Source organism: Drosophila sechellia, chromosome 3R (assembly GCF_004382195.2).
Source record: "Drosophila sechellia strain sech25 chromosome 3R, ASM438219v1, whole genome shotgun sequence".
NCBI lineage: Eukaryota > Metazoa > Arthropoda > Insecta > Diptera > Drosophilidae > Drosophila > Drosophila sechellia.
Window position 1 is genome coordinate 8,273,024 of NC_045952.1, and position 26,091 is coordinate 8,299,114.

Consider the following 26,091-nt stretch of genomic DNA (forward strand, 5'->3'; position numbering starts at 1 on the left):
CCCCCTTTAATATAATTTCAATTATCGCCTGTTGGCTGCTGGCCATAAATTAAGTTAAAATCTGAGACGCTGCAGGTTGCGCTGATTGCATGTGAAAAATATTCCCCTTTCCGTGGCTCTTTTAATTAAGTGCAAATGCGAAAGTTATGAACTCGAGTTTCGGTTTTCGGCCAAACTTTTCTATCTCTCCTTCCGCACATTGAACCCTTTGAGAACGATTATCTGGGCACACAAATTTCATTCGATCCGCAAACTTTGGGCCAACCAAAAGTACGGCAAAAATAAAGGGGCAAGAATACGAACAAATTGTCATATTGCTGACTGCTGCTGAACGGGCCAAAAGTCCAAACTTTGGCAGCACCAACAACAAGTGACTGCTAACAAACGGAAACAAACAGCTGCATTAGCAGCCGCAAATCAGCGGCAATCACAGCAACTGCAACAAATGCAACAACGGCAACAACACAGCCAGCAAACAACAAACAGCAAACAACAAGCAGCAAACAGACAACAGCAACAAACAAAGTTGAGCACACTCACTTAAAAATTCCAAACACAAAAGCGGAAATATGCAAAAGCTTGGACTAGCAATAAACCAAACAAAAAACTGGGCACACTTCGAGGCAAGCAATACCCTTGGAGCTTATATTTTTCATGAGATAGTAAAACATACTATATAAGAATTAAATGAAAATTTATTTTTTATTTTTTATGCATAATGCATTCATACTAAAGTAAAAAATGGAAGTCAAAAAGGTATGTGTAATGTATGGCGGATCTTCCCTACTTGTATATAGAAATACTAATAAAAGTTACATGCTGATAGATTAAAAATAATTAAAATTTATTTTGTTGCCTATTTACAGAATATTCAAGTGTAAAGCTCTCAGCAGCCATCTAAGTCCTGATACCTTAAGGAGAGAGTATAAAACGTTGGGAACGAGAGGAACGACAACGGAAATGACACAGCCACCATGTTGGCCAACTTGTTGTTACCACTGTCCGTGAATGCAGTAGTGGTAGTTGCCACTGCTGGCTTTTTGCTAGATGTGCTTGTTTGTCGCTTTGAAACGAGCTGTTAACGAGCCGAACACGCCGTGTTCGCAGATGCAGGTGAGAGATGGGGGCCAGGAAGCGGTGGAACAGAATGGATGGATAAGAACTTGAAGGAAACTGGCTAGGCTAAAGGATTTTCCACCTTCAACTTCGAGTGGCCAGGTGCTTGCGAGTGGCGAGTGTGAGCTACGGCAAATTAGTGATAATGAATAATTTCCCACAGCGATAATTAAGGGCATCATTAAAAATGTTTGCCGGCGACGAAATTGCGTTCGTCTAGTACTAAACGCTTTTCCAATTACCGCAGCATACAGGGCAGAAGTCATTTTCCGCTTGCATGTCCACAATCCCCCAATCCGCCCGCATTTCCGTGGCAAGTGCAGCAGATAGTGCCGCAAAACGAGCCACACAGCCCACTTCGCCCCACTCCCGATCCCGGTGTCCACTGCTCGAAGCTCCCTTTCACGGGGAGATGCATCCACTTTTCACTTTTCAGTTGGCCACTCGGCCGTGTCGCTTATCCATCCCAGACCAACAATGCCAATGGTCGATTTCGGGCTGCAAGCTGCCGTCATATTTCTGCCATGGGAACTGCCAGCGATCACTGAAAGAAATTCTTCCTAACATTTGAATTTAACTGAGCAAAAGGACGTTTTTGCAATCTAGGGGGATATTTTATTAGCTGGTTCTGGTGTAAGGTCTATCATTTTTCTATATGCTTAAAATAAATTGTGATAGAAATAACTAGTATATCTCGTTCTTAAAGGAACACTACAAATATATTAAGTACTTCTACTAGAAAAAATCTAAAACGTAGTTAAACGCGGTATAGCGACTAATAATACTAAGATTGGTAGCCAAGTACTTCAAATGGCTTCTTAGTTTGCAATCTAATTACAAAATGAGCAATTGATCTACAAATTTGAAGTGGAATACGTAAATTTTACGCTATATCCCTACTATTGAAAGAATATAATTCTACGTTTTTTTACCCCATTTCGCCCAGTGTACTCCACACTTTAGGTCCCAGTCATGCGGGGTTTTTGTGGCTTTCGCGTGTCGTGCAGAATGCGATTTTGATGTTTGCAGCGACACGTGCGCTGCAAACCCAAGGATGAAGTGATTCCCTTTCCACTGGCTGCGCATCATTTTAATGGCCAAATTATTTGCTTAAATCCATTCGGTGGATCAGCAACTCTACCACCAGGGCACAGCCCGCAAACGCGACGCCAAAGGCCAGGACGAAGAGGGCGCCGGCTATGTTGCGCACATCCAATGCCCGGGGAGCTGCCTTGACCTTGTGCCCATTTGCCAGATCCATCAGCACTTCTTGCTTCTTCTTGTCCATGTACTTGTCAATAAACTGAAGGGAAAAAGGACTATGAAATATGTAACATTTCTACGGGTTCCAATCAAAGGGGAATAGATGTAAACTTTCTTAAAAAAAACTTAATCTTATTATGATTAACTTATAAAATTATATACGTCTAAGAAGAACTAGGCTTGGAAAATTCTTAGAGTTGAACAAATAATTACCTCTAGCTCCCAGTGAAAATATAGTCCAGTTTCCTGACAGGTTCTTATATGTTTGTTCAATTCAGGCATTAAGATCCAGCCTCTTATCGAAACAGCCCGCGTATAATCAAAATACAGATCATCGTGCAAAACCTAAAACAGAAACCGGACTTTAAAACAAGAGATAACGATGTGGTAGATTTCCTCGACTATCAGATACCTTTTACTCAGCATTTCAGAGTGCGGGGGAGAAAAATGATACAACCAAAATTGTGGGTACCAATTATTGTCGACCGGTCATACGGACAGACTGACGGACATTGCCGGATCGACAGATCCTGATCAAAAATAAAATCTAACATATCTATGAGTAACTAGTATAATCATAAGAAAAATTTAATATTTACAATACGATTTTCCAAGGCCTCTTTGGACACATAATCGCCCACGGAAAGAGATCCCGAAGACAAACGCTCGATCCCGAATCCATAATTGGGCATGAAACTGACATTCGACAAGTAGCTGTAGTCGTGCACCTCAAAGTTCCGGGCCAGAATCTGCTCCGTTTCCAGATCGGAACTCTGCACCGTGTGCACCCAGATAATGGATGGAGCTGACCACTTCCAGCCCGTCTGGGCCCATTTCTCGATCGTATCCACGGGTGCGGAGTAGAAGGGAAAGGTCAGCATCGACTTGAGTTGCCCACTGTAAATGTTCTCCAAAGTAATTGTGGCACATAAAATTGTGGCTAGGAAAAATCGAGGGGCAAACGATCGAAGCTAAAAGGAGCAAGTAGAAAATAATAGTAATCCTTAATTTAATATTAATTTCAAGTTCTACCTCAGAGGAGCCGATGGCTGCTGAATAAATAGAGCAAATATATCCAGCATGGATTTCTCGAGCTTTCTGCTATGATGAAACTTAACCTGGGTTCCAGAAAAGCGTAGGCGATAACTGACATACTTCATGAAGTACAAAAAGGTGCCGCAAATCACTAAAGTTGAGATAAGCATCAGCCAAGTTCGATTATTAAAGGGCATAATATTAGTGCGCCAGCTGGGTAGGGGCCTAAAACATAAACTAAATTTTACTTTATGGTATCACTTAGGCAAAGTGAAACCCACGCTGGAGCAGGACCCAGGATGGTCACCGAAGAACGGGCTATGGTGTGCGAGGTCTCCGTGATTCCATCATACCAATTGTAGATGCATCCAATGGCCATTTCCACGCGCTGCTCGTAGATATCCCCCAGCATGCCATCGCTGGATTCATTGTCGTAAATTCCGCCCCAGTTGTCGGCTCCATCTGTAAGGAATTCAATGTTACATATATGTTTTATATTTTTGATTAATTACAATGACTTACAGGCCTCTACCCTCAGGTGGCAATTGTGCACCTGGCAGAAGGTCTTCATCACATTTGCCTCGGCGCCGTCGAAGGTGAGCGAACGATTGGCCAAGTGCGGATGGATGGGATCTACGTCGCCCTCGCCAGCGGGCTGCAATGGGTTAACGTTTATTGGTTAACTATTACGACAATTAAAGTGCCTTTGCTAATTTCGTTAATGGTCTGGTTGTAGCCCACGCCCATTGCCAGCTCCAGACCAGCAAAAACCCAATCTCCAGTTGGGAACACAAAGTAGCATTCAAATGGACATCGACACTTGGCTCGTCGGGCGGCAATTAAATGGAAACACGTAATTTAAATCATGTTGGGGCTGAGCAGGATCCAAAGCCAAGCCCCAAACAAAACCACACTCACATGCTTGTGGCTGTTTGCCTCTCCGTGAGTGTGAATAAGTGTGAGTGAGTGTGAGTAAGGCATTGGTGTTGGTGTTAGTGTTTGGCTGGGCGTGCGTGTGTTCACAAATGTGCAAATGTCCTTAGGCAAACAATTGAGTGCGAACAAAACTTTTGCCAAATGACAACAAAAGCTCCTTTCTTTTTTGTCCTTTCTGTGGTAACAATGGGATAACAGGGATAAGTACTCAGTCTGAAAAAATACCTGAACAAGATTAGATGGTAATGTTGTAATTGAGTTACTTTTAAGTATTAGCTAGAATAATAATAGTCACTCAATAATCTAATTAGCAAAGTAATACAAATTTAAATGTAATTTTAGGTGTAAAAATACCTAAGCATAGGACGGAATACATTTTTTATTAGTGATTAAATGCCATTTTTGCAGTTTTACAGATACAGTGCCTTTTGCGCTTGGACAATTCATAGAGACGAGTCCTGGCAACTCCCAGCAGTGATTACCACGGACTTGGCACCGCAGCACAACATGTGCTTACATTTTAGTTGCCGAAGTCGTTGCCCGCAAGGACAACAAAGGAAAATAACTAAGCACCCACACAAACACCCACAATCCTCGCACATACACGCAAACATACAAATTTGGCCAATGGGGCCACCCACTGAACATTTATTCACGATGAGTTCGCACAGTGAGTCCGACTAATCCAAAGACAACGATGTGAATGAGTCTGATGAAGATGAGGAGTCCTCAACATTCTGGAAGCTGATGAGGGGCGAGGCGGGGTGAGGTAAATGGGAGCAAGGACGACCAATTGGCTTTGCTTAATGTTGGCGTGCAAATCTCTGGCATTTTGGTAAAGCTGGCTGGACATCAAGAAGGCACGGAAAAAAACCTGACCACTTTGTATTTCCCTTCTGGGAAATAACTACACAACATTACCAGTTAGAGCAACGAAATACATATTTATATAAATTGCAAAAACTCAAAATTAAATTTTACATAATAATAATATTTTTTAAAATTTAATTTAATTTAACTAAAATTTACTATAGTTTAGAAAATTTTTAAAAGTAACCTAGAATTGCTCACTATTTTTCGAATCCTTGCTTTACTATTTTGGCGATATAAAACGAATGCGATTTCTCTCAGTGCTGCATAGGCAACAACAAACGATAAATATAAACTTAACCGGCAATTACTTACCACATAATTAGTAATCGTATATGGGACATAAGTAATGGAGCCAACGAGCAGGCTGCGGCGCTGCAGATTGAGCAGCTTGTTGGGATAAAGTTCGACCCGGTTGGCAAAAGTTTCGTTCGGCAAGAATGCGTCCAGGAGCAGGGCATCCAAATTACAACGGCACCGACAAACTTTTGTGTCCACAGCTCGAAATTGATGTCGCGGTAGGACGAAGTGGTTTTGGCTCCTGCTCCTCCTTCGCCGTCGTCCTTGTTTCTCGTGTTTACCGATGCGCCTCCTCCGCGCCTGGGGTCCTCTGGTTTGGGGTCCTGTTGTGGGTCCTGTTGGCACTGCTCCTGCCTCCGTTTTCGTTTCCAGGTCGGATCATCAGATGGTGAGGGTAGACTAAGCGCATTACAGCGATTTCCCGATGTCGGACAAGCAGAAAAAACAATCGGGCAGGGGATATAAAAAGAACACGGATTTCTTTTAGAATGGAAAGATATCGAATAAGGTTTACCTAGTATTAAGGTATTATTTATAAGAATATAAATCAGAATCTGAGCTCCTTGAATGGTGTTATAGTCATAAGTATTTGTGTCTGAAGACCACATTTCATTATCAATTAATTCAGTGAATGTGATAACCAGTCAGCCAGTCAGAAACAATGAACAAATCAACTCTCCATGTCCAAATTGCCCAAGTTTACAATCGAACACGGCACTGTGGAGTGTTGAAATTATTGTCAAGTGCTGAAGTTTGATCAACTGGCCACGAATGTTCCTGCGGCTGTTTCACCACCATGTTTACGCGAGGCTCGCCGCTCGTTGGCGGCCCAAAGGAAACTTTTCAAGTTTGAGTTGTTTTGCCACGCCCCCAGGGAGGTGGCGGAAAGCCACCGCTTTAGCTAATTAAATTGATGCTGACGGGGTAGCATGAACCGCGTGGAACATGACAGGAACACTCAATTGAAACGGCTTATTCATAGTGTCTTTATGAGCAACTATAAGCCGTACTCACACTGCAGTATATCCATGCAGAGCAATTCCGCAGGGCTTTCGTCCTCGCACAGGAACAAATATCGCTTGTCCTTGAGTCGCACATTTGCATTGCGAGTGGCGTAGTATCGGGCGTGAATAAGTGCTGCGTCTGCGTATAAGATCGTATGAATCCCTAAATAAGAAAGCCATGATACATTTTTTTTTTTTTTTTTTTTTTTTTTTTTTTTTTAAATTTTTTTTATTATTTAATTGAACTTCCCTTTGTGTTAAGAGACTAACAATAAGTGTTCAAATCTTAATCTAACTTAATTAACTTTCACTTAGTGATAGTTTTTTTTTTTTTTTTTTTTTTTTTTTTTTTTTTTCATTAATGCCCTAATAAGTTATTGCTGGGCTGGGAGGTCGTTGCGGTGCAGCCGGCTTTGACTGCATACTCGGATTAGTTTTCTTGCGAGGGGATTTGTATGGGTGGTCAGCTTTTCGTTATACTTCGTTTTTTTCTCAGCTATTACTTCGATTACTAATTTGATTTTTTAGGTCTCTGTGTATGTTTTCGTTTCGAAGGTACCATACGGCGCTCCAGTGATAATTCCTCAGAATATTCTTGTCTGTGCTCGCTGAATAATGTCTATGTTACTTCTGGATGCGTGACCCCAAGCTCGGAGCCATAAGTCCAGATAGGTTTTAAGACGGAGTTGTATAGAAGAGCTTTGAACTCCAGACTAAGTGGAGAGCGGAGCATTTATGAGCCAGTGGAGGTTCCTTGCTTTAAGTTTAAGATGTTTCGATTTGGCTTCTATATGTTTGCGCCAAGTGAGCCGCCTGTCCAGATGAACTCCCAGATATGTTACCCTCGTCGGCTTGTGGAATGCATATGTTATTCAAGACCAGTGGTGGGCATGTTTTGTTTGTTTAAGGTAAAGGTAACCTGCTTGCATTTTTGAAATTTTATTGAAATTCTCCAGTCGGCAAGCCATCGTTCTACAGATGTTAAGTGTCGGGATAGGAGTGCCGTGGCTTTTATTGGGCATTTCGAGCGACTGAGTATCGCGGTATCATCAGGAACGTGGAGGTTGTTAGATGTAGTCTATGGGGAAAATCCGCCGTATACAGGGTGTATAAGATTGACCCAGTACAATGGCCTTGCGGAACTCCAGCTTCGATTGCGCAATCGCGTGAAGTGCTTGTATCGCATCTTATTGCAAACACTCTGTTATATAGGTATGACTTCAGTAGCTTATGTGTGTTTTGGGGCAACAGCTTGATTATTTTAAACAAAAGTCCATCGAGCCCACTCCTGTCAAATGCCTGCGCGACGTCTAGAAAAATGGCTGTGCAGTATTCTCGATGTTCAAAAGCAGTACGAATTTCTGACGTGATTCGGTTTGACCTGTTCGATGGTTCCATGTTTTTCTCTAAAGCCAAATTGATGTGTTGGAAGTGTGTTGTTTATTCTAAGATGAGGGCTAATCCGAAGGAGTAGCATTTTTTTCAACAGCTTTGAAAGACATGTTAAAAGCTTATCGGTCTATATGATGATGGCTGCGTTTTATCTTTTCCTGGCTTTGGAATCATTACTATGGTCGACTTTTTTCCATTTTTGAGGGAAGTATCCAAGCTTGGCGATTGCGTTGAACAACAGGCAGATGTGAAGAATAAGCACACTTTGGGAGTTCGATGAGCATTCTTGGAGTTATTAGGTCGTAGCAGGCGATTTTCTTGGGTTCAGTTGCTCTTTGATAACCTTTGCTAGTTCACTGGTCGGAATTCAAAGGGTTCTTGAGGATCTAGATTGGTGCTATTAAAGGAGGGAGAATAATGTGTTGGTAGAGGGAATTTGGTCGGAATACATTTTGTAAATGGTCAGCGAAAGCACTGGCTCTTTCTTCATCACTTCGAAACCAAGTGGCAGAGGGACTTCGGAGTGGATAATTGGCGCTTATTGGAGTCTTTAGGTTTCTGTGAGCTCTCCAAAGAGGTACTTAGTGCTGGTGGGAGAGAGTTGCTCGATATATGAACGTTGGCTGTTTTTTCCTCTTGTTTGAGAGCATTGGTAAGCCTGCGTGTGGCTATCTTAAGCATGTGCTTAGTAATTGGTGATCTATTAGACTGCCAATCCTTCGTAGGCGTCGTTATCTAATACCAGCCGCTCGATTTCGGCGATTAGTTTTTGATGTAGTTTGGTTTTGCATACGTCACTGGCGGGGTTGAAGCCTTTGCAGCCGAGACTAAAATGTTTTCAAAGAGTTTCGTTGACTTGTCTATATCCTCCTTTGAAGATAATGCCGTCGTTAGTTCTATGTGTGAACAGACATACTTTTGATACCTTGGCCAGTTGTTCTAAATTTGTGAGTCTATACGGTGGGTCGACGATGTGGGGGCGAGTTAGCATATTTTAGAAAACAGGTGAGTGATCTTGATAAATTGCTAGTGCTTCGGCGGTGACCATGTTGCGGGGGACATGTTTAGTAATTGCAAAATCGATCAGGTCTGGGATTTTTCTTGGGTCTGCTGGCCAGTATGTAGGCTTACCCGGGGATACATAGTCTAGCTTTGTTTTCTGGCTTCGTAAGCGCATTGTACATTGCTTACCCTTTGGCGACCAAGTTCGAGATCCCAATGGGTGTGCTTGCGGTTAATAGTCACACCGCTGCGATGAACTGTCACCTAGTGTGTTAAAGATTCCATGATGATCCTCAAGATTGGAAAGCGCAGGTGGGCAGTAGACTGCGGCTAGAGTCGTTGACCATTGTTGGAGTTGTAGGCTATGGACGTAGATTGTAAGTAGTTTTTGTCAAAATTGTTTAAGTGGTGGTGTTTTATGCGATTTCTGATGAGTATTCCAGTGCCTCCTGAGCTTTACCATCTGGATGATTTGTACATAGAACAAGTATCGTGGTATATGAAATTGTTTTTATTTGTGAGGTGCGTTTCTGATAGTAGCATACGTCCGATGTTTTTTCGTAATGAACTGGTGTGAGCTCTTGTGTATGCCGTGAAACGCATTGCGTTCACAGAGATATCCGTAGGGAAGCCATTATGGGATTTTGAAGATACAAGAAGTTGAATCAGGATATTTGTTTTCATGAGCTCTTGCAAAGTATTTTGCATGATCGTCATGAAGTCTTTCATGCTTTGCTGTAGGGATAGCATCATAGCTTCGATGCCACTTTGTTGTGTTTTTTGGATGTTTGTCGGGTTATTTCGATGAGCAGTTCTTGTCGGTGGGGCGGGCACTTCTAGTCCGGATTTTAGGGCGCTAGCGAAGGAAATTGTTGGAGTAGTGTTTGGGACAGTTAGGGGTGGTTGAAGAATCGGTTGCGGTGAGTAGAAATTGACTTTGTTGTATGTATGTGGTGCTGTGGCAATACGTTTGTTTAGGCGGTCTTCAATTCTTTGTACACCACACAGCCTCTGTAGTTTGCAGTATGTTTTTCCCCGCAGTTACTGCATTTCTTCACAGACTTATCGTCCTTGTTTTGGGGCAGTTTGCGGTAGTATGAGGTTCGCTACAGACACACATACGGACTTAAGGGTGCAGTAATGCCTTGGTGTGGCCGTTATTCTTGGCAATTAGTACATTGAACTGGATTGATACGTTTGTGCGGCTCCTCCACGGTGATCCTCCGATGTAGCAAGTACTGTAATTGTATATTGGGTGCACTTCGTTTTTCTTTAGTGCCTGGAGCTCTGGTTCGAGTTCTATTTTGGAATAGTGGCTGCGGAACTTTGTCTTTGTTTAAAATATTAATAACTGTCTTTGCAGAAAAGTTTTTGGCCTTCAGAGCCTCAATTATCTCAGCTGGTGTCACTGTTGCTTCAATGCCCTTAAGTACTACCTGTAGCCTTTGCAACTTTTTAATTGGTATGTGTGTTAGTTTTTACCAGCATCATTTAGGTATTTAGTCACTTATACGGTGGTCTGCTTCTGTTTGGATCTGTAGTTTTATTTCATGAATATTTCCTTTTTTAAGTGGGATAATGTGGAACTTGCTGTCACCAATCAAAGCAACGAGTTTATTACAAGTGCATTTGTACTTTGTTCTCGTATGAAAATTGGTGGAGGCCTGGTCTTTTTTGGCTCCCCTACCGTTTTTTCGTTGGGTTGTTCGGTCGCAGAATCAGCCAAGATAGCATATCGGTTTGAATTATTTACTGCAGAGTTTTCATTGCCGTTGTTGGTTCGATTGATTTTGGGTTGATTACCTGCCTTATGTTTTGAGGGCCTGAGCTTTCTCTTGATTTGGATGTAGCGATCCATGCCAGTCTGCACAGTCGAAATCGCTCTGCTTTTGTTTTTGATTCTTCTTTACGTGCATTATTGTTGTTGCAAACGGTCAGTGCTGCTGAATTATTTACAGCTGGCACAGCGATAATTAGTTGGGCCGCTGACGAAGTTGATGTTGTGGCAGTTGCCAGTGAGGTCACTGCACTCGTTATTGCAGTGTTACAGTTACCCGGGACGGTCGTTTGGCGCTGCGAGAGGAGCGGGGTAGGAGAGGCGGTCTCTTCGCTCCACGACTTGTGAGCCGAAGCAGGCAGAGAGGGAGAGCAAGAACGCGGTCTGTCGTTCGCTTGAGGGCAAAGTTTCGAGTTAGTTGAAAGTGAGGGTGCTCGATCACCGATTTGCGGTGAGACGAAAGAAAAGTATGCATTGTTGCGTTGTAAAGAGCGCCGGCGCTCGTCTTGTTCACATTGTCGCTGAGAACGTATGTCGTTTTGATTCATTGTTCTAAGTCCACATATAACAATTACCAGAACAATATGGAATAATTATTATTTTAGTAAATAATTACTATATCAATATTGTTAGTTGTGCAAACTGCACTTTACATTTGTGTTAACTTTCAATACTGTTTAGTTTTAGAACTTGCTATTCGTAGCTTGAAGAACACGTCTCCACCGAAGACTGTGGAATGTCTACTGATAAACATAGAAATTAAAAAATTACAAAGCTTTTTAAGATGTCTCTACAAGAATGCAGCGTTAGAATCAAAAACTTACCTCTGTGACGCTGCTATTCAGAGCACCCATAACTTGATCCTCCAGATCCTTCAAATCCTTCAAGAATGCCACATTAATCCATTGCAACCTAATTGGCTGACTCAATTCCCGAAGAACTAATTCCAAAGCACTTAAATACTCCAGCTGAAGCGGAGTTGTGGAGGCCGAGTTATTGTAGACAATCAAAATCGATGGAAGTTCAGCAAAGTATTGACCGACTAGAATGGAATTGGCTTAAGTTGGCTGGAAAGTCTAAGGCGTTGTGTTGCCTTACCTATAGCCGAAGCAATTGGCTTAAATGCATCACCAGCGGTTGCAACAACATCTCGGCTGCCTTTCGATTACATTTTCCAAGATTTCATGCTTTTATACGACTGGCTTTTAATGACCGCTTCGATTGACCCGTAAATTGATTTTAACTCGAACTGTAATTGAAAACCTCCGATAGGACCTATTATCGCAAACTGCAAACGGGCAGTATTTGCTTAGTCATTAGCCTAATGAAACGCACACACCACATTACGATATTTGCATAATTCAGTAAACAAACAAGAACTTGACTATGGCTGCCTCGGGTAAGTCAAGTGGAAAGCTGTAGTTTAGTAAAACTTAAATATACCTATATGATAAAGCATCTTTCGGCTGGTAATCAGTTGTGGACACTGGGCCAAAGTATAATGGTAATAGAGTAAGCTGGATAATATAATAAACTCCAAAGTTCAAAGTGCATTGAGTGGGCACTTTAGGGCATATATTTTTATTCAAATTTCAATCATATGACTAGAAACTATGCTGAGATTGCCACGAGCTGAGACGATGCTCGAATTGCATTTGGTTTCCATTCTGTTCCCCATTTCTCGCAGTGATCTGGGTCAACCCCTGGCTGTGGCCAATTAGCGGTCCCACAAATTAGCGACAACAATGCGGCCAAACGACTGACTTTCATTATGAAAGCGAACAAAGCCGAAACGAAGCTAAAGGTCCACAGATCCACAGTCGACAGAAATTGAGCCGGACCAGGCCAAGTGTCAATTGAAACAATTCAATTGGTCTGCCAGCAAATTCTGTTGGCCGTGAGGGTTAAGGGGGGCTGGAGACACAGGACGACACATTTGTGGTAACACAAATGGACAGTCGAGACAGGCAGTGTGCCACTGCGGCAGTGAATGTGCGAGTGTTGCGAGTGCTTAACCATTGGGTTATTTGAAATTGAAAGACAGATTAAGGGATTTGCTCCTGGCGAGCCAAAGGAGAGCCCGATGGAGACTCCGCCGTGCCATTGAACCAAGAACGCAGAGCCAGGGGAATCAGTGCTGTGCTTCTGCTTCTGCTTCTGGTCCGGCTCCTGGTCATTTGAGTGCACAGCTGGCGGCGATTTTATTGCCTCGACAACCTGCTGGGATCCCCCGAAAATCGTAAAAAAAGAAATCATAGCATCCCTACCCACAGATCCACACACATGGCTCGGCACTGAAGGGCAATTAAACACTCAAGCGGTATGTTACCCCAGCCCGAGTTACTCGAAAGTCAATGGCATTTAAAAATCCATGAACCGATATTTATCTTCTCAAACGCTTTGCGGGCGGGTGGCCAATAAGCGAACGAGGCGACGCTTTGATAAAGTGATTAAAGTTTTACTTCGGAAGTCACGTTATGAAATTAGCGTTGGATTTCGGGGTTCATAAAACCAAAGTTGAAGCAATTTCAAAGTTGGTGGTACCCAAGACTATTGTTGTTTAATAATTGGTACATATAACGAAACCATGGATATTTTAATGAAATAACTGGTCCCTCAATAAAGTAGAAACTAACTTATGTATTTACTCTTGCTAAAGGTAATGATTTAGTGATTTGTTACATTCAATTGCGCAAGCAAAACCTCAAGTAGCACTAAAAACTTCACCGAAATCGCAGCTCTTTGAAGTATGCAACACTAATCAAGACGCAAAATGCAGATTTGTGCGATTACGTGCTTGTCTGTGTGCGTGCGTGTCTGTCCGCAGAAATGGAATTTACACGCCTCACACACGCAAGCACACGCAGCCATTGCCAATGGTATCACTTGGTGGAGCGGGACGGGGGCAGGAACCGCAGGCGGGCTTGCTGACCAGCAAACCGACCGCAATGTGGCCCACAAGCTGCAGGAGTGGCCAACACAGCGGCAACATATGGCCAAGAACCGAAAAGGTTTACGGCTGGCCGTCCATTCGTACGTATGTATGAGTGAGGAGTGCGTGGCGCATTTTTAGCTAAAGTTTTTTAAATTCTTTTCCTCCTCTGCAAGCTGTGGCTTAGAGTTGTGTCTTATGCTTTCATCTGGTGCCTGCTGGCGGGCAATTTGCCTAGACCGAATTGCACTTGCATGCTAATGAAAAGTGCTCGCCGCATAAAGAACTTTAAATGGCCGGCAATGTTAAAGCCAAATTATACGCCAGTACGAGTATGGGGCACATACAGGCATACGATCGTATTTTTTTTCATACCTCCCCTATTTACATTTAAATAATAATAATAATGGCGAACGCGAGTGAGGCGCGTCAATCAAGGCCAGCAGCTGCCTTAATGAATAGCGAAACAAGGCGATGTCCTTGAAGTCCTTGGCAGCCAACTAAACAATGGCAACATGAAGGCTCCGGCGTAAATCGTGCCACTTCATTATGGCCCATGGCAGCTCGAGCTGCGAAGGGAATAAGCCATGCAAATGAGTTTTCCCTTTTCGCGACTTTCACTCGCTCAGCTGACTAACAATGCGATGTGATCAATAATTGCGACTGAGCCAGAAACGATTCGAGAGAAATTTAATGTGCCAAAGGATATCTGGAACTCAAATATATCTGAAAATGAAACAAAAGAATCGAACTGTTGGTTGTCACAAATTAATGATTCATGTTCATTGAATACATTAATTGGCCAGCATACATGGCGTATGCTTTATTCTCTGGTTAACAATGAAAAGGTCTACACAACCCTTAGTATATATTCTATTCTGATTTCCAAACAATTCTGAGCATAACATGCTTATAATCTGCAGAAATTCTCGTTTCTTTTAGCAATTACTTCAAAATTTATTTATAACCTAATTTGATTTGTTATTCGAATTTTCTTTGTTCCATTAATATATAATTTTTCCATGTAGTCCAATAGCAGTGGGATTTCCAGATTCCCACAGATCTATTGCTTTGGAATGAATGCATTCACAATCTGTCACCTGCTGGGAACTCAGTGCCCGAGTCAGAAACAATTACGCACAGCTCATCAAGTGCTCGGCACACACTGCGTATGCTTGATAACCATTTGTTACATCTGACGGTATCTGACAAGCATCCGACAAGCTCGGCAAGATTCCTCTGTCAGTCCATGGAAATGTGTAAATATTTGCATGGTAATTAGCCAGGACATCGGTTTTCCTACACCAGCGCATTAGCAGTAGTCGCTGTCCTTGAAAACCTCATTTGCTGCTGCGTGTGCTAGGTGGAAAATGTTTTCCCAGCAACATTTGGTTGCCGCACAATTATGCAGATTGCCACTGCAGAAATGTGATGAGTGGGCGGGGACTGGAAAGTTTGTGCAAACATTTGACATTTGCCATTTGGCCGAGGCCAGGCCCCCTGGAGTTCGCCACATATTTGTGTTTGCCATTTTCAGGGTATTGCAAATTGCAATTTTTTCATGATTTGTAAATAAACTGAAGAGGCAGTCTCCGTTTTCTTCTTCCGCATTTTCAATTTTTTGGTTTTTCATTTCATTTTTTGCAATTTTGTATTTGCCAAAACCTCTTCTTCGAGTTTGAGGCAAACACTCGAGCGTGTAAATGCACACACACACACTCCTCGAACAAAAAAATAAAGCTTGTGAAACTAAAATAGAAACACATTTCATTTCCGTAAGATCTGGCAGAGTGGAAAAGGAAAATGTGCTGCACTTTGGAGGGCAACGGGGGGCAGCAAGCAGCAGGCAGCAGGCGGGTAGAACAACTGGCAAACAACAAGAAAGTGGAAATAAACTTGGCGATAAACCAACGAAATCGATTGGAAATATTTTAACGAAATTGCAGCTTAAAGTGTCAAGGCAGCATGTCGGTTGCTTCAAAGTGGGTGGCATTTTCCGGGGGCAGCAATCATTTCCACTGACGTTAAGATGAGTGCTCGTTGCGATGATTCGGCTGTCGATGATTATGAGGCTGCAGCTGCAAAATGTTGCTGTTGGGTATTTAGATAATACCGCCCATTCACTTGCCAAATCCTCCGTCTAGCTACAGTGGAACCCCACTTTATAGGCCACTGAAGTGTGATAAGGCAAGGCTTAAGACCTTTGGACTGCGAATTTGTATCACTTCGAAACATAATCTGTTTAAGTGATCAGTAATAGTAGCAGATTGTTATTATTTCAATTCAAATTACTAAGTCAAAACGTTTGATTCTGATAAGTTTAAAGGTATCTTAAATTAATTTGTGAGATTTAGGTACATTGCTGCATACACATAGACACTCTTATAATAATTGATAAAAAAAAAAAAGAATGATTAAGAAATCCAAGTTGAAATATTTCGAAGCATGAAGGTCTACTTGTCGAAGCTCCACTGTCTCTCTATCTCTCGAGAGTGCAGTTCAAGTGAAGCGCAACGGCAAAGAAACAGTTTAAATGCTAACAATGCAACGGTTTCGGGTCAAGTATTTCCATCTTGCCCCGCTCGCAGCCGTTTTCCCAGCTACGGAAACGAAGTGTAATGAAAGCGTGTAAAGTGCAAATCGAAAAGGCAATACAAGTAACGAGTACAAAATTCCTGTGCCCCTCTTGTGCCCGTTATCGCCTCTTGGCCAGAATTTTCTCTAAATTACCAATGTCGGGGCCGGGCCAGGACGATAAGGATAAGGGGCTGTGCAAGTTGGTCAGGTGCCCGGACACATCCTGCGCGCAGAGGAACGCAGGTGAAGTGAAGGAAACGAACTAAGGAAATGTTTCGCAAAATGCAAGTTTCTTTTCACGCTCTAAATGGATTTTCCCCCTGCCATTTTGTTGTGTGAAATTATAACTTTAATTAAATGAATTTAATTTTAACTGGCTCTTCGCTGCCTAGCTGCATGCTAATGCAGCATCCTTGACTTGGCTAGTTGGCTGAGTTGGAACGGGTGGTTATTGCTTTAAGCCCTAACAGATTTTCATATTTCATTAGCATTTGCCGACCACAAAAACCGCCAACGAATTAAATATTGATAATTGTTTTTTGCCAATCGATGCGTTCGCTATCTGTGCGAATTTAAATATATGGCTCCATATATGCAATTACATAATCCAGTGACAGAAAAGAGTTTTGTTGTCGCTGTGCTTTTGCAAATTTATTGCATATTTTGGCGCAGGCTGTGAACTCGCCCGGGAATTTCCCGGGCTTAGAACTAACAATTCAAAATGAATTTAAGGCCGCCGAGGCGATGGCCAAAACGGGCCAAATGAAAAATTTCAATTAACCACAAAAACCGATGGCCAACCAAATCGAACCGAAAACAAAAAGCCTGGCAAACGGAAAAGCGACCAAAAAATTGAGAAAAGAGAAAAATATTGCCCACTGCCAAACGTTTTGGGTAAATCATTTTCTCTCTTTCTATTTGTTTGAGCCGTTTTTCCTGCCGTTGCAGGGACATCCTGGCCAAATCCTTTTGTCGGCGTGCTCTGTGCGTACTGAGCCACAATTAAATGCACTCGACAATGCACCTAACGGACACAAAATCCTGCTCCGACCACATATGGTATAGTCCCATCCCGGTCCGCATTCGAATCCGTTCATTTATTCATTGAAGATTGGCTTTGGCCAATCAATTGGCCATGGACCCGTTTTTGCCGCTGCGCCAAATCAATGCATCCTGCGGTCCCAAAAACCAGCGAAATCAATACGAATTATTTGGTTTTCCAATTCGTTACACTTCATTAATGGCAATCCCTAAACTCGTTTTGTTTTGCCGCCCTCGAAAGGCCTTGGTAAGAAATATGCGGTACGAAATATGATGGCTGCGATTTTGAGTATAATTCTATTTGGCCAACCACTCGATTGGACTCGCATTCTGTTTATTGTTCATCATATCTACATCTGTGTACATCAATTGGCGGATTGTGGGGACCGCAGCGGAAATTTATTTTATACATGCCAGCCCCACCGCAGCTCATTTGGAGCCACGAAAACCGCCAATTTGGATCCGTGCGGCAAGCGGCATTTCAAATCGCACTTTAATATTACATGTGTGTGGGTTGGGTGCGCCACACACACACACACCCAAACAAGCCCACCCACCCACACACTCAATCGTTTGTGTTGACAAAGACGTGAATAAAAATTTATGCGCACAAAAGTATGCCACACAACATGCACATAAAATGATTATGACGACTATGCGAAGCTTCGGCTACTGCTGCTGATTATTCAGGGATGTTCTATGCTAGCACACTTCATACACAGTCCTGGGCACACTTTTTAGTATTTTCTTACGTACTTCGAAAGGAAATATAGGTCCTTACCGTTAGTATTTGGTTCAGTTACTAGCATGGATATTCTTTTTTCGAAATTAGTTTATCCTTTTATCCAATCCATTGAATTGGAATATATATAACGATTAGAATCATTTTAACATAATATTTTTAGTAAGAATACTTCTTAAAAGCTTAGATTTATGTTTGTTATCATATGGTTTTGGTATTAGTATTAAAAAAGCCTTGTTCTTAATTAGCAGTTTTTTGAAAGTTTTCTAAAGTATTCAAACGTATTGTTTATAAGCTTCTGTAAATTCTTCGGAATAATAAACCATTACCAAATTGAAATTTGACTATTTGTAATTGCGTGAGGAACATTCTTAGAACCTATTATCGTGTCCCACGCTGTGCGCAATCCCCTCATAAAAACTCACTCGCTTGTTCCCACATTTATTGACACAAATTGCGTTTTGGCAGCCGCCGTGGCGGTTCCTTCTGCTTTCTTTTTATTAAAGAAATAATAAAATATTCATAAAGATTATGCTACGATAACCACGCGTGTATATTAGAGTAAACGACCATTAAATTTGTTTGTGGCCAGGGCCTAACAATCAATGGCGATCCCAGCTTTATTAGCCCCGTCTGAGTTATTGGCCTCCTTCAAACTGGGTTCTCTGTTTGGGCGCTCAATCAATTCCGGCCAAGCTGTGCGACACACAATCATGTCAAGAATTCAATATCAAAGCGCGAGCGCAGCTGCCGCTGATGACATCGTGGAATGTCCACGATTTGATCAACCCCCCCGCCTTTCTTTCAATGCCATTGATGAACAGGCTCGCAGCGAGTGGGTGGTGATGGGTGGAGCTGGTGTCTGATTCGCAAGCATCGCATTTTGATTACAAATATGAAACATGCTCACTCAAATATGACCTGCCCCTTCCCTCGGTTACCACAAGCCCCGCTTCCTCAATGGCGTGTGTATGGAGTGCACTTAATGGCGTTCCGCATTTCTCGCAAGGAGGGGTGAAAGTCAAGTTAATATTGAGCCAACTTGACTCAATTTTGACTGAGTGGGCCGAGACACTGACAAAAAGTTTAGGAGAACCTAATTGCTACGGCAGAAGATCCAAATAATATAAATGAAAGGTTATCCAGATAAATATGTTTTAATTTAAACAAATTAATATAGCTAATGCCATACCTTTAATTGCACAACTAAATATACAATAAAATCTTAATCTTATATGACATCCTTTTGAAAAAAAAGGATATTATGAAAACTTGATTATTAAAACATTTTCTCGTAAATTGATTAAAAATTACATATAACACTTTATAAGCACAATAGTTAGTGGGAATATTTCTTTATAGTATTAATTTTAAATTTTAAGCTGATCTTAAATTTAATCCTTTGTGTGCTATTTAATAACGTAAAGGGATTTTTATTTATTTTTTTAAATTTTTTAGCACACAAATAATTTTTATTAGTGCAGCCAAACATTCGCTGAGAAGGCAACACTCGGGAAAATTGCAAATAGACAAGATCTTAGGCCATTAGCTTTAATTGCAAAGTTTTGGTCCAAAAGCAAGTGCAATTCCAGTGGCAGCAGCAGTGGCAGCTGGAACTGCAACAAATTGCGTGGCTATCAATATTTCCGTGGCTGCATTTGATTTCCTAATGCATCTGCAGCCATTCATGTCCCAAAGTTGACAGGCTGGGATGCCTCCCATCATCCGATGCAACCACCTCCGAACCGTCTCCCCTGTCAACGATTAACAATATCCGGTTGTGGGCCCCGGCAGGAGGTACCCGCTGGCCCGATTGCGAGCTTGGTTTTAATTAGTCCTGCCCGTACGTATTTTCTATTGGCCAATTAACCGCAGAAGCTTCATTACCGGGCTACCGTGTGTGTCTCTTTCGCTTTGTGCGTGTGTGCTTCTGCAGGACAGATTGCGAGTCATTAAGTTGATGCAGCAGCAGCAGGAGGAGCAGGAGCAGGAGCAGCATCCGTGTAAGCCACACAAACAGGCAGTTAGAATGCCACATGCCACGCCCACAGCAGCGGTCGAGCCATGTCGAGGGGCTGGGCAGCCGTAACTGAATCGAAATCAGCATCAGCACCAACACCAACAGGGCAGCATCCAAATCCGTAGCCAAGCCCGGATCAGAACAGAAAACGAAACAGAAACATGTCGAGAGTTAACCTTTGTTGGCGGTTTGCTGCTTTTTGTGCGCAGGAAACGGCAGAGCAACTCAATCAGTTTTTGCGGTTTATGGTGGCCCGGCCAAAAGGGACACGCTAATGGCTCACAAATGGCACTTGAATAATTAAATGCCGGAAACGGAGGAGAAAAAAAGCGCGCGGTATTAGCCAGCAATGCCTGCACATGGCATGGTCCGCTTTATACACGTAATCCACATGTAAACAAATTGCACAATTCAACTACAAATTAACTACGGATGCTACTAACTAATCTCAGGGTCTAAAGCGAAGCATCCTTCTTGTCCCGATCGCCCGAAGTCACCCCATCCGGGTCCGATTGCGGTTTCTCTTTGTCTTGCTGCAGCTCCTCGCTTTTCTGGCTGCCGCTCAGTTTCCCCCGTTCACTGGTAATTAGCTGCTCCAGCTCTTTATCCCAGCCCAAGGCTTTGGCCAGAGCCATTACACCAGCATCACAGTCGCCCAGAAAGGCCACATCCCTTGTGTTATTGGGCTTATCGAAGAGTAGCGATCGCGTGTTGGGATCCATAAAGAGCACACTGCTGGCCTGACCCACTGCATCGCGATTAATCAAGAGGCGAATACAACGTGGTCCTGGTCTCCACACCAGTGAAGCAAACGGCTGTACTTCCAACGATGTGCCCATGATGATCAGCAAATCGCAATCCTCGAAATCCTCGTCAGGACTGGAGTAAAATCTCTTTGGCAGGTTTTCGCCAAAGAAAACAATGTCTGGTTTAACAACGCCCTTACACTTTTGGCATTTGGGCAGACGATCGGCGAAGATCTCCGCCTTCATCCAGTCCAGGTCGTACTCCTTGCGGCACTTAATGCAGTGGTTGGTGTGGAAGCTGCCATGGGCCTCGATGATCTTGTCCTCGGGCAGACCAGTAAGCCGGTCTAGCGTGTCTATGTTCTGGGTGTAGTGGCGCTGCAGCAGTCCCTTGTCGTTCAGCAAACGGATAAAGTAGTGAGCAGGCGTGGGAATAAAGGATCCAGGGTACAGTTCCTTGGCCAATGCAAAGAACGGCGCCGGATTCTTTTCAAAGTAGTCCAGATCGAATATGGCCGTGGGATGTGGCAGCTCGTACTTCTTTAGATTGCTGTATAGCCCGGAACCTGGGGATCTGAAGTCCGGAATACCAGCAGCTAGGAATGGCATTATCTTAGTAAGATTCTACAGTGATATATAGATTGTACCCACATGTGGATATGCCGGCTCCCACCATGGTCACAATCTTGCGGAATCCATGCACACGCCAATGTTCGGCAAAGCCGTCAAAAGACAAATCTGGAATAACCTGCAAATTTGCGATCTAATCAATATGATAATCAAATTATCGGGTGCTCCGCTTACCTTCTCCACTTTAACTTCCTCCTTTGCGTCCGTGGATCCGCCGAGATGTAGAGTGTTTGCAAAGAAGCGTCGAACCTTATCCATTGTGTCGTCTACAATTCAATTCATTTAATGAGTGACAGTAAAGACCCAACTATTTAGACTCACCTGGGGCCTCCTCGTCGTGGTCACTGGACGAGGAATTCGATGTCGTCGTCGGTTGTTCCTCCTTCTTTACTTCGACGTCGCCCATGGTAAACAGATTCACCTTCCGGTGAAAGTATGTAAATGTCTGATGAATTCTCCCAATTCTGTATATTGCGTTTTGTTTTGTTTTAACGTAAAAAGCAAAACACGCCGAAATTCTGACAACTATCGATAGGATTAGGCTAACAATTAAGATATCACTAACAGCTATTAAAAAGCTAGAATTTTAATTTCATTGCTAATAGATTTAGATTTTAAAAACAAATTTGTGCGAGCGACCCAAAATTTTAAAAATACTTTAAGATGCTCATGAATTAAGTATTTTTATTTAGTGAGGAAATATAAATGGTTTAAAAAAAGGGTTTTGAAACGATCACAACCAATTTTTACTTCTTAAACAAAAAGAAACCAAATAATAGAAAAAGTAAAACTGAGGAGGGTTCAAGTTTACTAAATCGAGGTAGGTAATAAAACATTTACATTATGTTGATATCTGTATATAAACTAATTGAAAGGCTTAAATCAGCTGAACTGCACTGAGTACCCGAAATAGTCGATAGCTGTTATCGACCCGCCCAGTGATAGGCTTTCCAGTGCCACCAGCCCTGGCTGGCCGATAGTCGATTACTCGATGTTCGGCGGGGGTGCAGCTCTGCCCGTTCGCTCAGCCCTGGAAAACCACGCCAGTCATTTTTGTTTTGATAAGGATACGGATACAAAAAGAGCGTGGCCTGGAAAAACTGCAGAAACGGCGGAGAAAGCGCCCCAAAAGCGAGCGAAAACGGTGGAAACTCATCGTGGGGCAGTGCGCGACAAAGTGTCCGCGGATTCAGGCCCTCCCAATCGCTACGTGGAAGCATAAGCAGCGTGTGGAAGAAGAGGAGAAGAAGAAGCAGCGCAGCAAAAGTACACAGAAGTGCAAACCAGACGACTGAAATAACAAATCAAAGAAGGCCCCAAAGGGAGCGGCGCAGTGGAAGCAACTGCGGGGGCGGGGAATGGCCGAGGTTCGTCGGTGGCCGCCATTGTGTAACGCCGCCGATGGGCAGACTGTAGATCCGCGCTAGGATCCTATCTCTCGAATATCATGCATCTGAACCATGCGACAGCCGCCACGGCAGCCATGGCCAATTATCAGCACTACCAACTGCCAGCTTCTCATGGCGGCGGTGGCGGAGGAGGAGGTGGCGGTGGAGGAGGAAGTAATGGTGGATCTGGACCGGGTCCCAACTCGGGACAGCAGCAGCCCACCACACTGGCCAGCCTGCAACAGAGTCCCTTTGCGCTGCACCAACTCACCGCCGTGCAGGCCATCCAGCACCCCACCCACCAAGCCATGCTCCATCCACAGCACCCGCTGGTCCATTTGCTGGACATATCCACTACCACAGCGAACAGTGGCGGTGGAGGCGGGGGCAGCCACACGCCCATTTCGCCCATGAAACAGGAGGTGCAGAGCGTGATTAGCGAGGAGGAGGTGGTGGTGGACGATCCGCGCAAGAAGAAACAGTGCCACGTGTGCAAGAACAAGTTCCGGCAGCTGACCACGTTACGCAACCATATGAAGATCCACACGGACGAGCGGCCCTACAAGTGCAAACACTGCGACAAGGCCTTCCGCCAGATCTCGACGCTTACCAACCACGTGAAAATCCACACCGGAGAAAAGCCGTTCACCTGCAACATCTGCGCCAAGGACTTTCGCCAGCAGAGCACCTTGATCAATCACATTAAGACGCACAAGGGTGAGTGTGTAGTCGCATCGTCCCAATAGACCTTATGACCTAACTCTATTTCTCGCATCGCTTACGGGTAACAGCGGCGGAGTCCAGCACGCCAACTTCCCTGTTGAACTATCAGCCGCAGACGGGCAGTGGCAAGCACCGGAAGTCCCAGATGCACCAGGCCTACCAGCAGCAGCATCAGCGCGTCCAAATCTCAAAGACCTTGTACTCCGGCAGCTACAGCTCGCCGGCGGCCGAGGAGCTGGTGAAGCCGTTCCAGTGCAGCGTTTGCAAGCGCCGCTTCCCGCAGCTGAGCACGCTGCACAACCACGAGCGGACCCACATCGATCCTAAGCCGTACAAGTGCGAAACGTGCGACAAGTCCTTCAGCCAGCTGGCGACGCTGGCCAACCACAAGAAGATCCACACGGGCGACAAGCCGTACACGTGTTCCTACTGCCACATGCAGTTCCGCCAGCAGAGCACCCTTACCAACCACCTCAAGACGCACACGCATCAGATAGCGCCTGGAGGCGCCGGTGGAGCAGGAGGCGGCGGAGGCGCCGTCACAGCCACAGGTGAGCCGCTTGTGTGTTCGCCCTACCAATGAGCCGCTTTCTGTTATCCATGTGTGCATTGATTATTAACGCTCTTCCCTAACGAAGCTTTTATTTAAATCTTGTACGCATGCTTACTTCAACAAACCATCCAACAATCCAACTCCGTACCGCCAATCTGCAGTGGATCACTCAATGCCCGCTCCTCTGGCGCCCGGGACGCAGCAGCTGACAAGTGGCCTGTTGCCGAACAACCTGCACGGCAGCACGGCGAACATTATCCAGCTGGACCACCATCCGCTACTGCATTTCCTCGACGGCAGCACCACGGTCAGCTCGGTAGTGGCCACGGCGGCGGCCAACACCAAGGTGGAGCATTACCAGGCGGGCGGCTCGCCATCGGGCCGGATGACCGTGGTGGGCACCATCAACATGCTGAAGGGCGACAATCCGGACCGGCCGTTTGGCTGCAGCGTCTGCCAGCGGTTCTTCTCACAGCAGAGCACCTTGGTCAATCACATCAAGACGCACACCGGAGAGAAGCCCTACAAGTGCAAGATCTGTGAGGTCAACTTCCGGCAGGTGGCCACGCTGAACAACCACATGAAGATCCATACCGGCGAAAAGCCCTACAACTGTTCCTACTGCCCCAAACAGTTCCGGCAAAAGAGCACACTGCAAAACCACCTGCGGGTGCACACCTGCTAGACCCACTTCAGATTCAGATCGCAACGCGATCCAGGTCCGCAGCCAGCCAGCCAGTCAAGCAGCCATTGAGGAATAGTGCAATATGCATGCCACATAGCACATACACTTATAGATCGCATATACGGCATACGAATACGATTACATGAATACTATAATTGAATATATACTCGAAAGTGTTATTTACCTGCTGTGCAGAGCGCAATTGTATGTAACTATATCGTAGAGAGCTGATCCACATGCGTGTCCAATTGTAAATTAAGGCTAGCCGTATTGGCATAAGCCACAGATGATATGATACAGGGTGTTTAGGCCTAAACTCTATACTATCCTATGATGGTTCGATTTGAGTCGGTGTGTTAAAGGTATCTTAAGGCACTTTAAAGCCATTTAGTCTAAAACTTTTTATTATCTTTTAATACCCATAAATTTCTCGCTTTTTAAAGCTTTGTAAATGAATCATCGGCATCTTCCTAAGTTGGGTTGCTGTTTTCGAATGGCAAGGAAAATGACTACAATAAATTTAGATGTGACCTACTTTGCACAATAACCGTTTAAGCCTGAATTTTTACCACTCGCATAATTGTTATATTTTATATTTCCTTTACAAGGAACATCTTACTTAAAAAAAAGATTGATATTGTTTAAAACTGGTACAATTCAAGTTTTATCATTTGTTTTAAGGCCAAATGGTCAAGAGTTATTAGGATTTCTTTAGCACCGAAGCTTCTTGAGAAATCAAATCGATCCGCACTACAGCTATCCTCCTCTGCAACTGTTTTCACCCATGCCCCCTGATCCCTCGATCCCTACCAATTAGTTCCGAGCATCGGCTTCATTCAGCTTTTCTCGTCGTGTTAAATGTTAAGCCCGCCAGCAAAGTAAAGTAAATTAATTAAAAGTAAAACTAGTTATTGCTATACTATGTGTAATCCCGCCCGCTCTGAACCGACATAAAGCCGAACCGAACGGAAATCGAAAACAGCAACTATTTATATAAGTGTACTCTTAGCGCATACTTAGCAGCATCTTCTACTCACATGACTACGCGCGGAGCAATGGCGATCGCATAAATAATCAATAATACATTTAATGAACGAATGAATGAAAACCGGGTTGCTTATAGAACAAAAACTTAGAAAACAGAGAGACACAAGAGTCCCTAAATTAAGTGAAACGATGAGGAGAACGAAGTAAAACGAGTAAAACCAGCTATAATTGAATTGATACAGATCGATCGTAAATGTTGTAGAGAATATATAGTATATATATAAATATATATAAACTACTTATAAATGTAAGCGAAGCGAAGAGCTAAAACAACAATAAAACATGCAAACAGAAACTGTAACTTTACTTCTT

At 43.7% G+C, this 26,091-nt stretch overlaps 3 protein-coding genes across 4 annotated transcripts; 1 reads left to right on the plus strand and 2 right to left on the minus strand.

Moving 5' to 3' along the window:
- Positions 1-1,961: 1,961 nt before the first annotated feature.
- LOC116801667 lies at positions 1,962-12,951 on the minus strand. The gene is given in 14 exon segments (XM_032722592.1): positions 1,962-2,419; positions 2,593-2,724; positions 2,979-3,343; positions 3,346-3,350; positions 3,412-3,639; positions 3,696-3,876; positions 3,937-4,069; positions 5,536-5,690; positions 5,693-5,830; positions 5,866-5,919; positions 6,535-6,654; positions 6,657-6,687; positions 11,520-11,737; positions 12,738-12,951. Coding segments are annotated over 14 exon segments (2,175 nt in total). The 3' UTR covers positions 1,962-2,218.
- Positions 12,952-20,344: 7,393 nt separating this feature from the next.
- Positions 20,345-21,910, minus strand: LOC6619279 (NAD-dependent protein deacetylase Sirt2). The gene is made up of 4 exons (XM_002043460.2): positions 21,705-21,910; positions 21,558-21,649; positions 21,405-21,501; positions 20,345-21,349 (listed from the first exon to the last, which is right to left on the minus strand). The coding sequence occupies exons 1-4, from the start codon at positions 21,787-21,789 to the stop codon at positions 20,463-20,465; spliced, it is 1,161 nt and encodes a 386-aa protein (XP_002043496.1). The 5' UTR covers positions 21,790-21,910; the 3' UTR covers positions 20,345-20,462.
- A 472-nt stretch (positions 21,911-22,382) lies between these two features.
- On the plus strand, positions 22,383-26,080 carry LOC116801380 (gastrula zinc finger protein XlCGF26.1). Of its 2 annotated transcripts, none has more exons than XM_032720287.1 (3): positions 22,383-23,488; positions 23,563-24,045; positions 24,133-24,224. In XM_032720287.1, exons 1-3 carry the CDS (start codon positions 22,831-22,833, stop codon positions 24,141-24,143), a joined length of 1,152 nt encoding a protein of 383 aa, XP_032576178.1. In that variant the 5' UTR covers positions 22,383-22,830; the 3' UTR covers positions 24,144-24,224. The 2 variants fall into 2 exon arrangements, with proteins under 2 accessions (XP_032576178.1, XP_032576177.1); XM_032720286.1 differs by having other exon boundaries at positions 22,386-23,488; positions 24,209-26,080.
- The last annotated feature ends 11 nt before the right edge of the window (positions 26,081-26,091 follow it).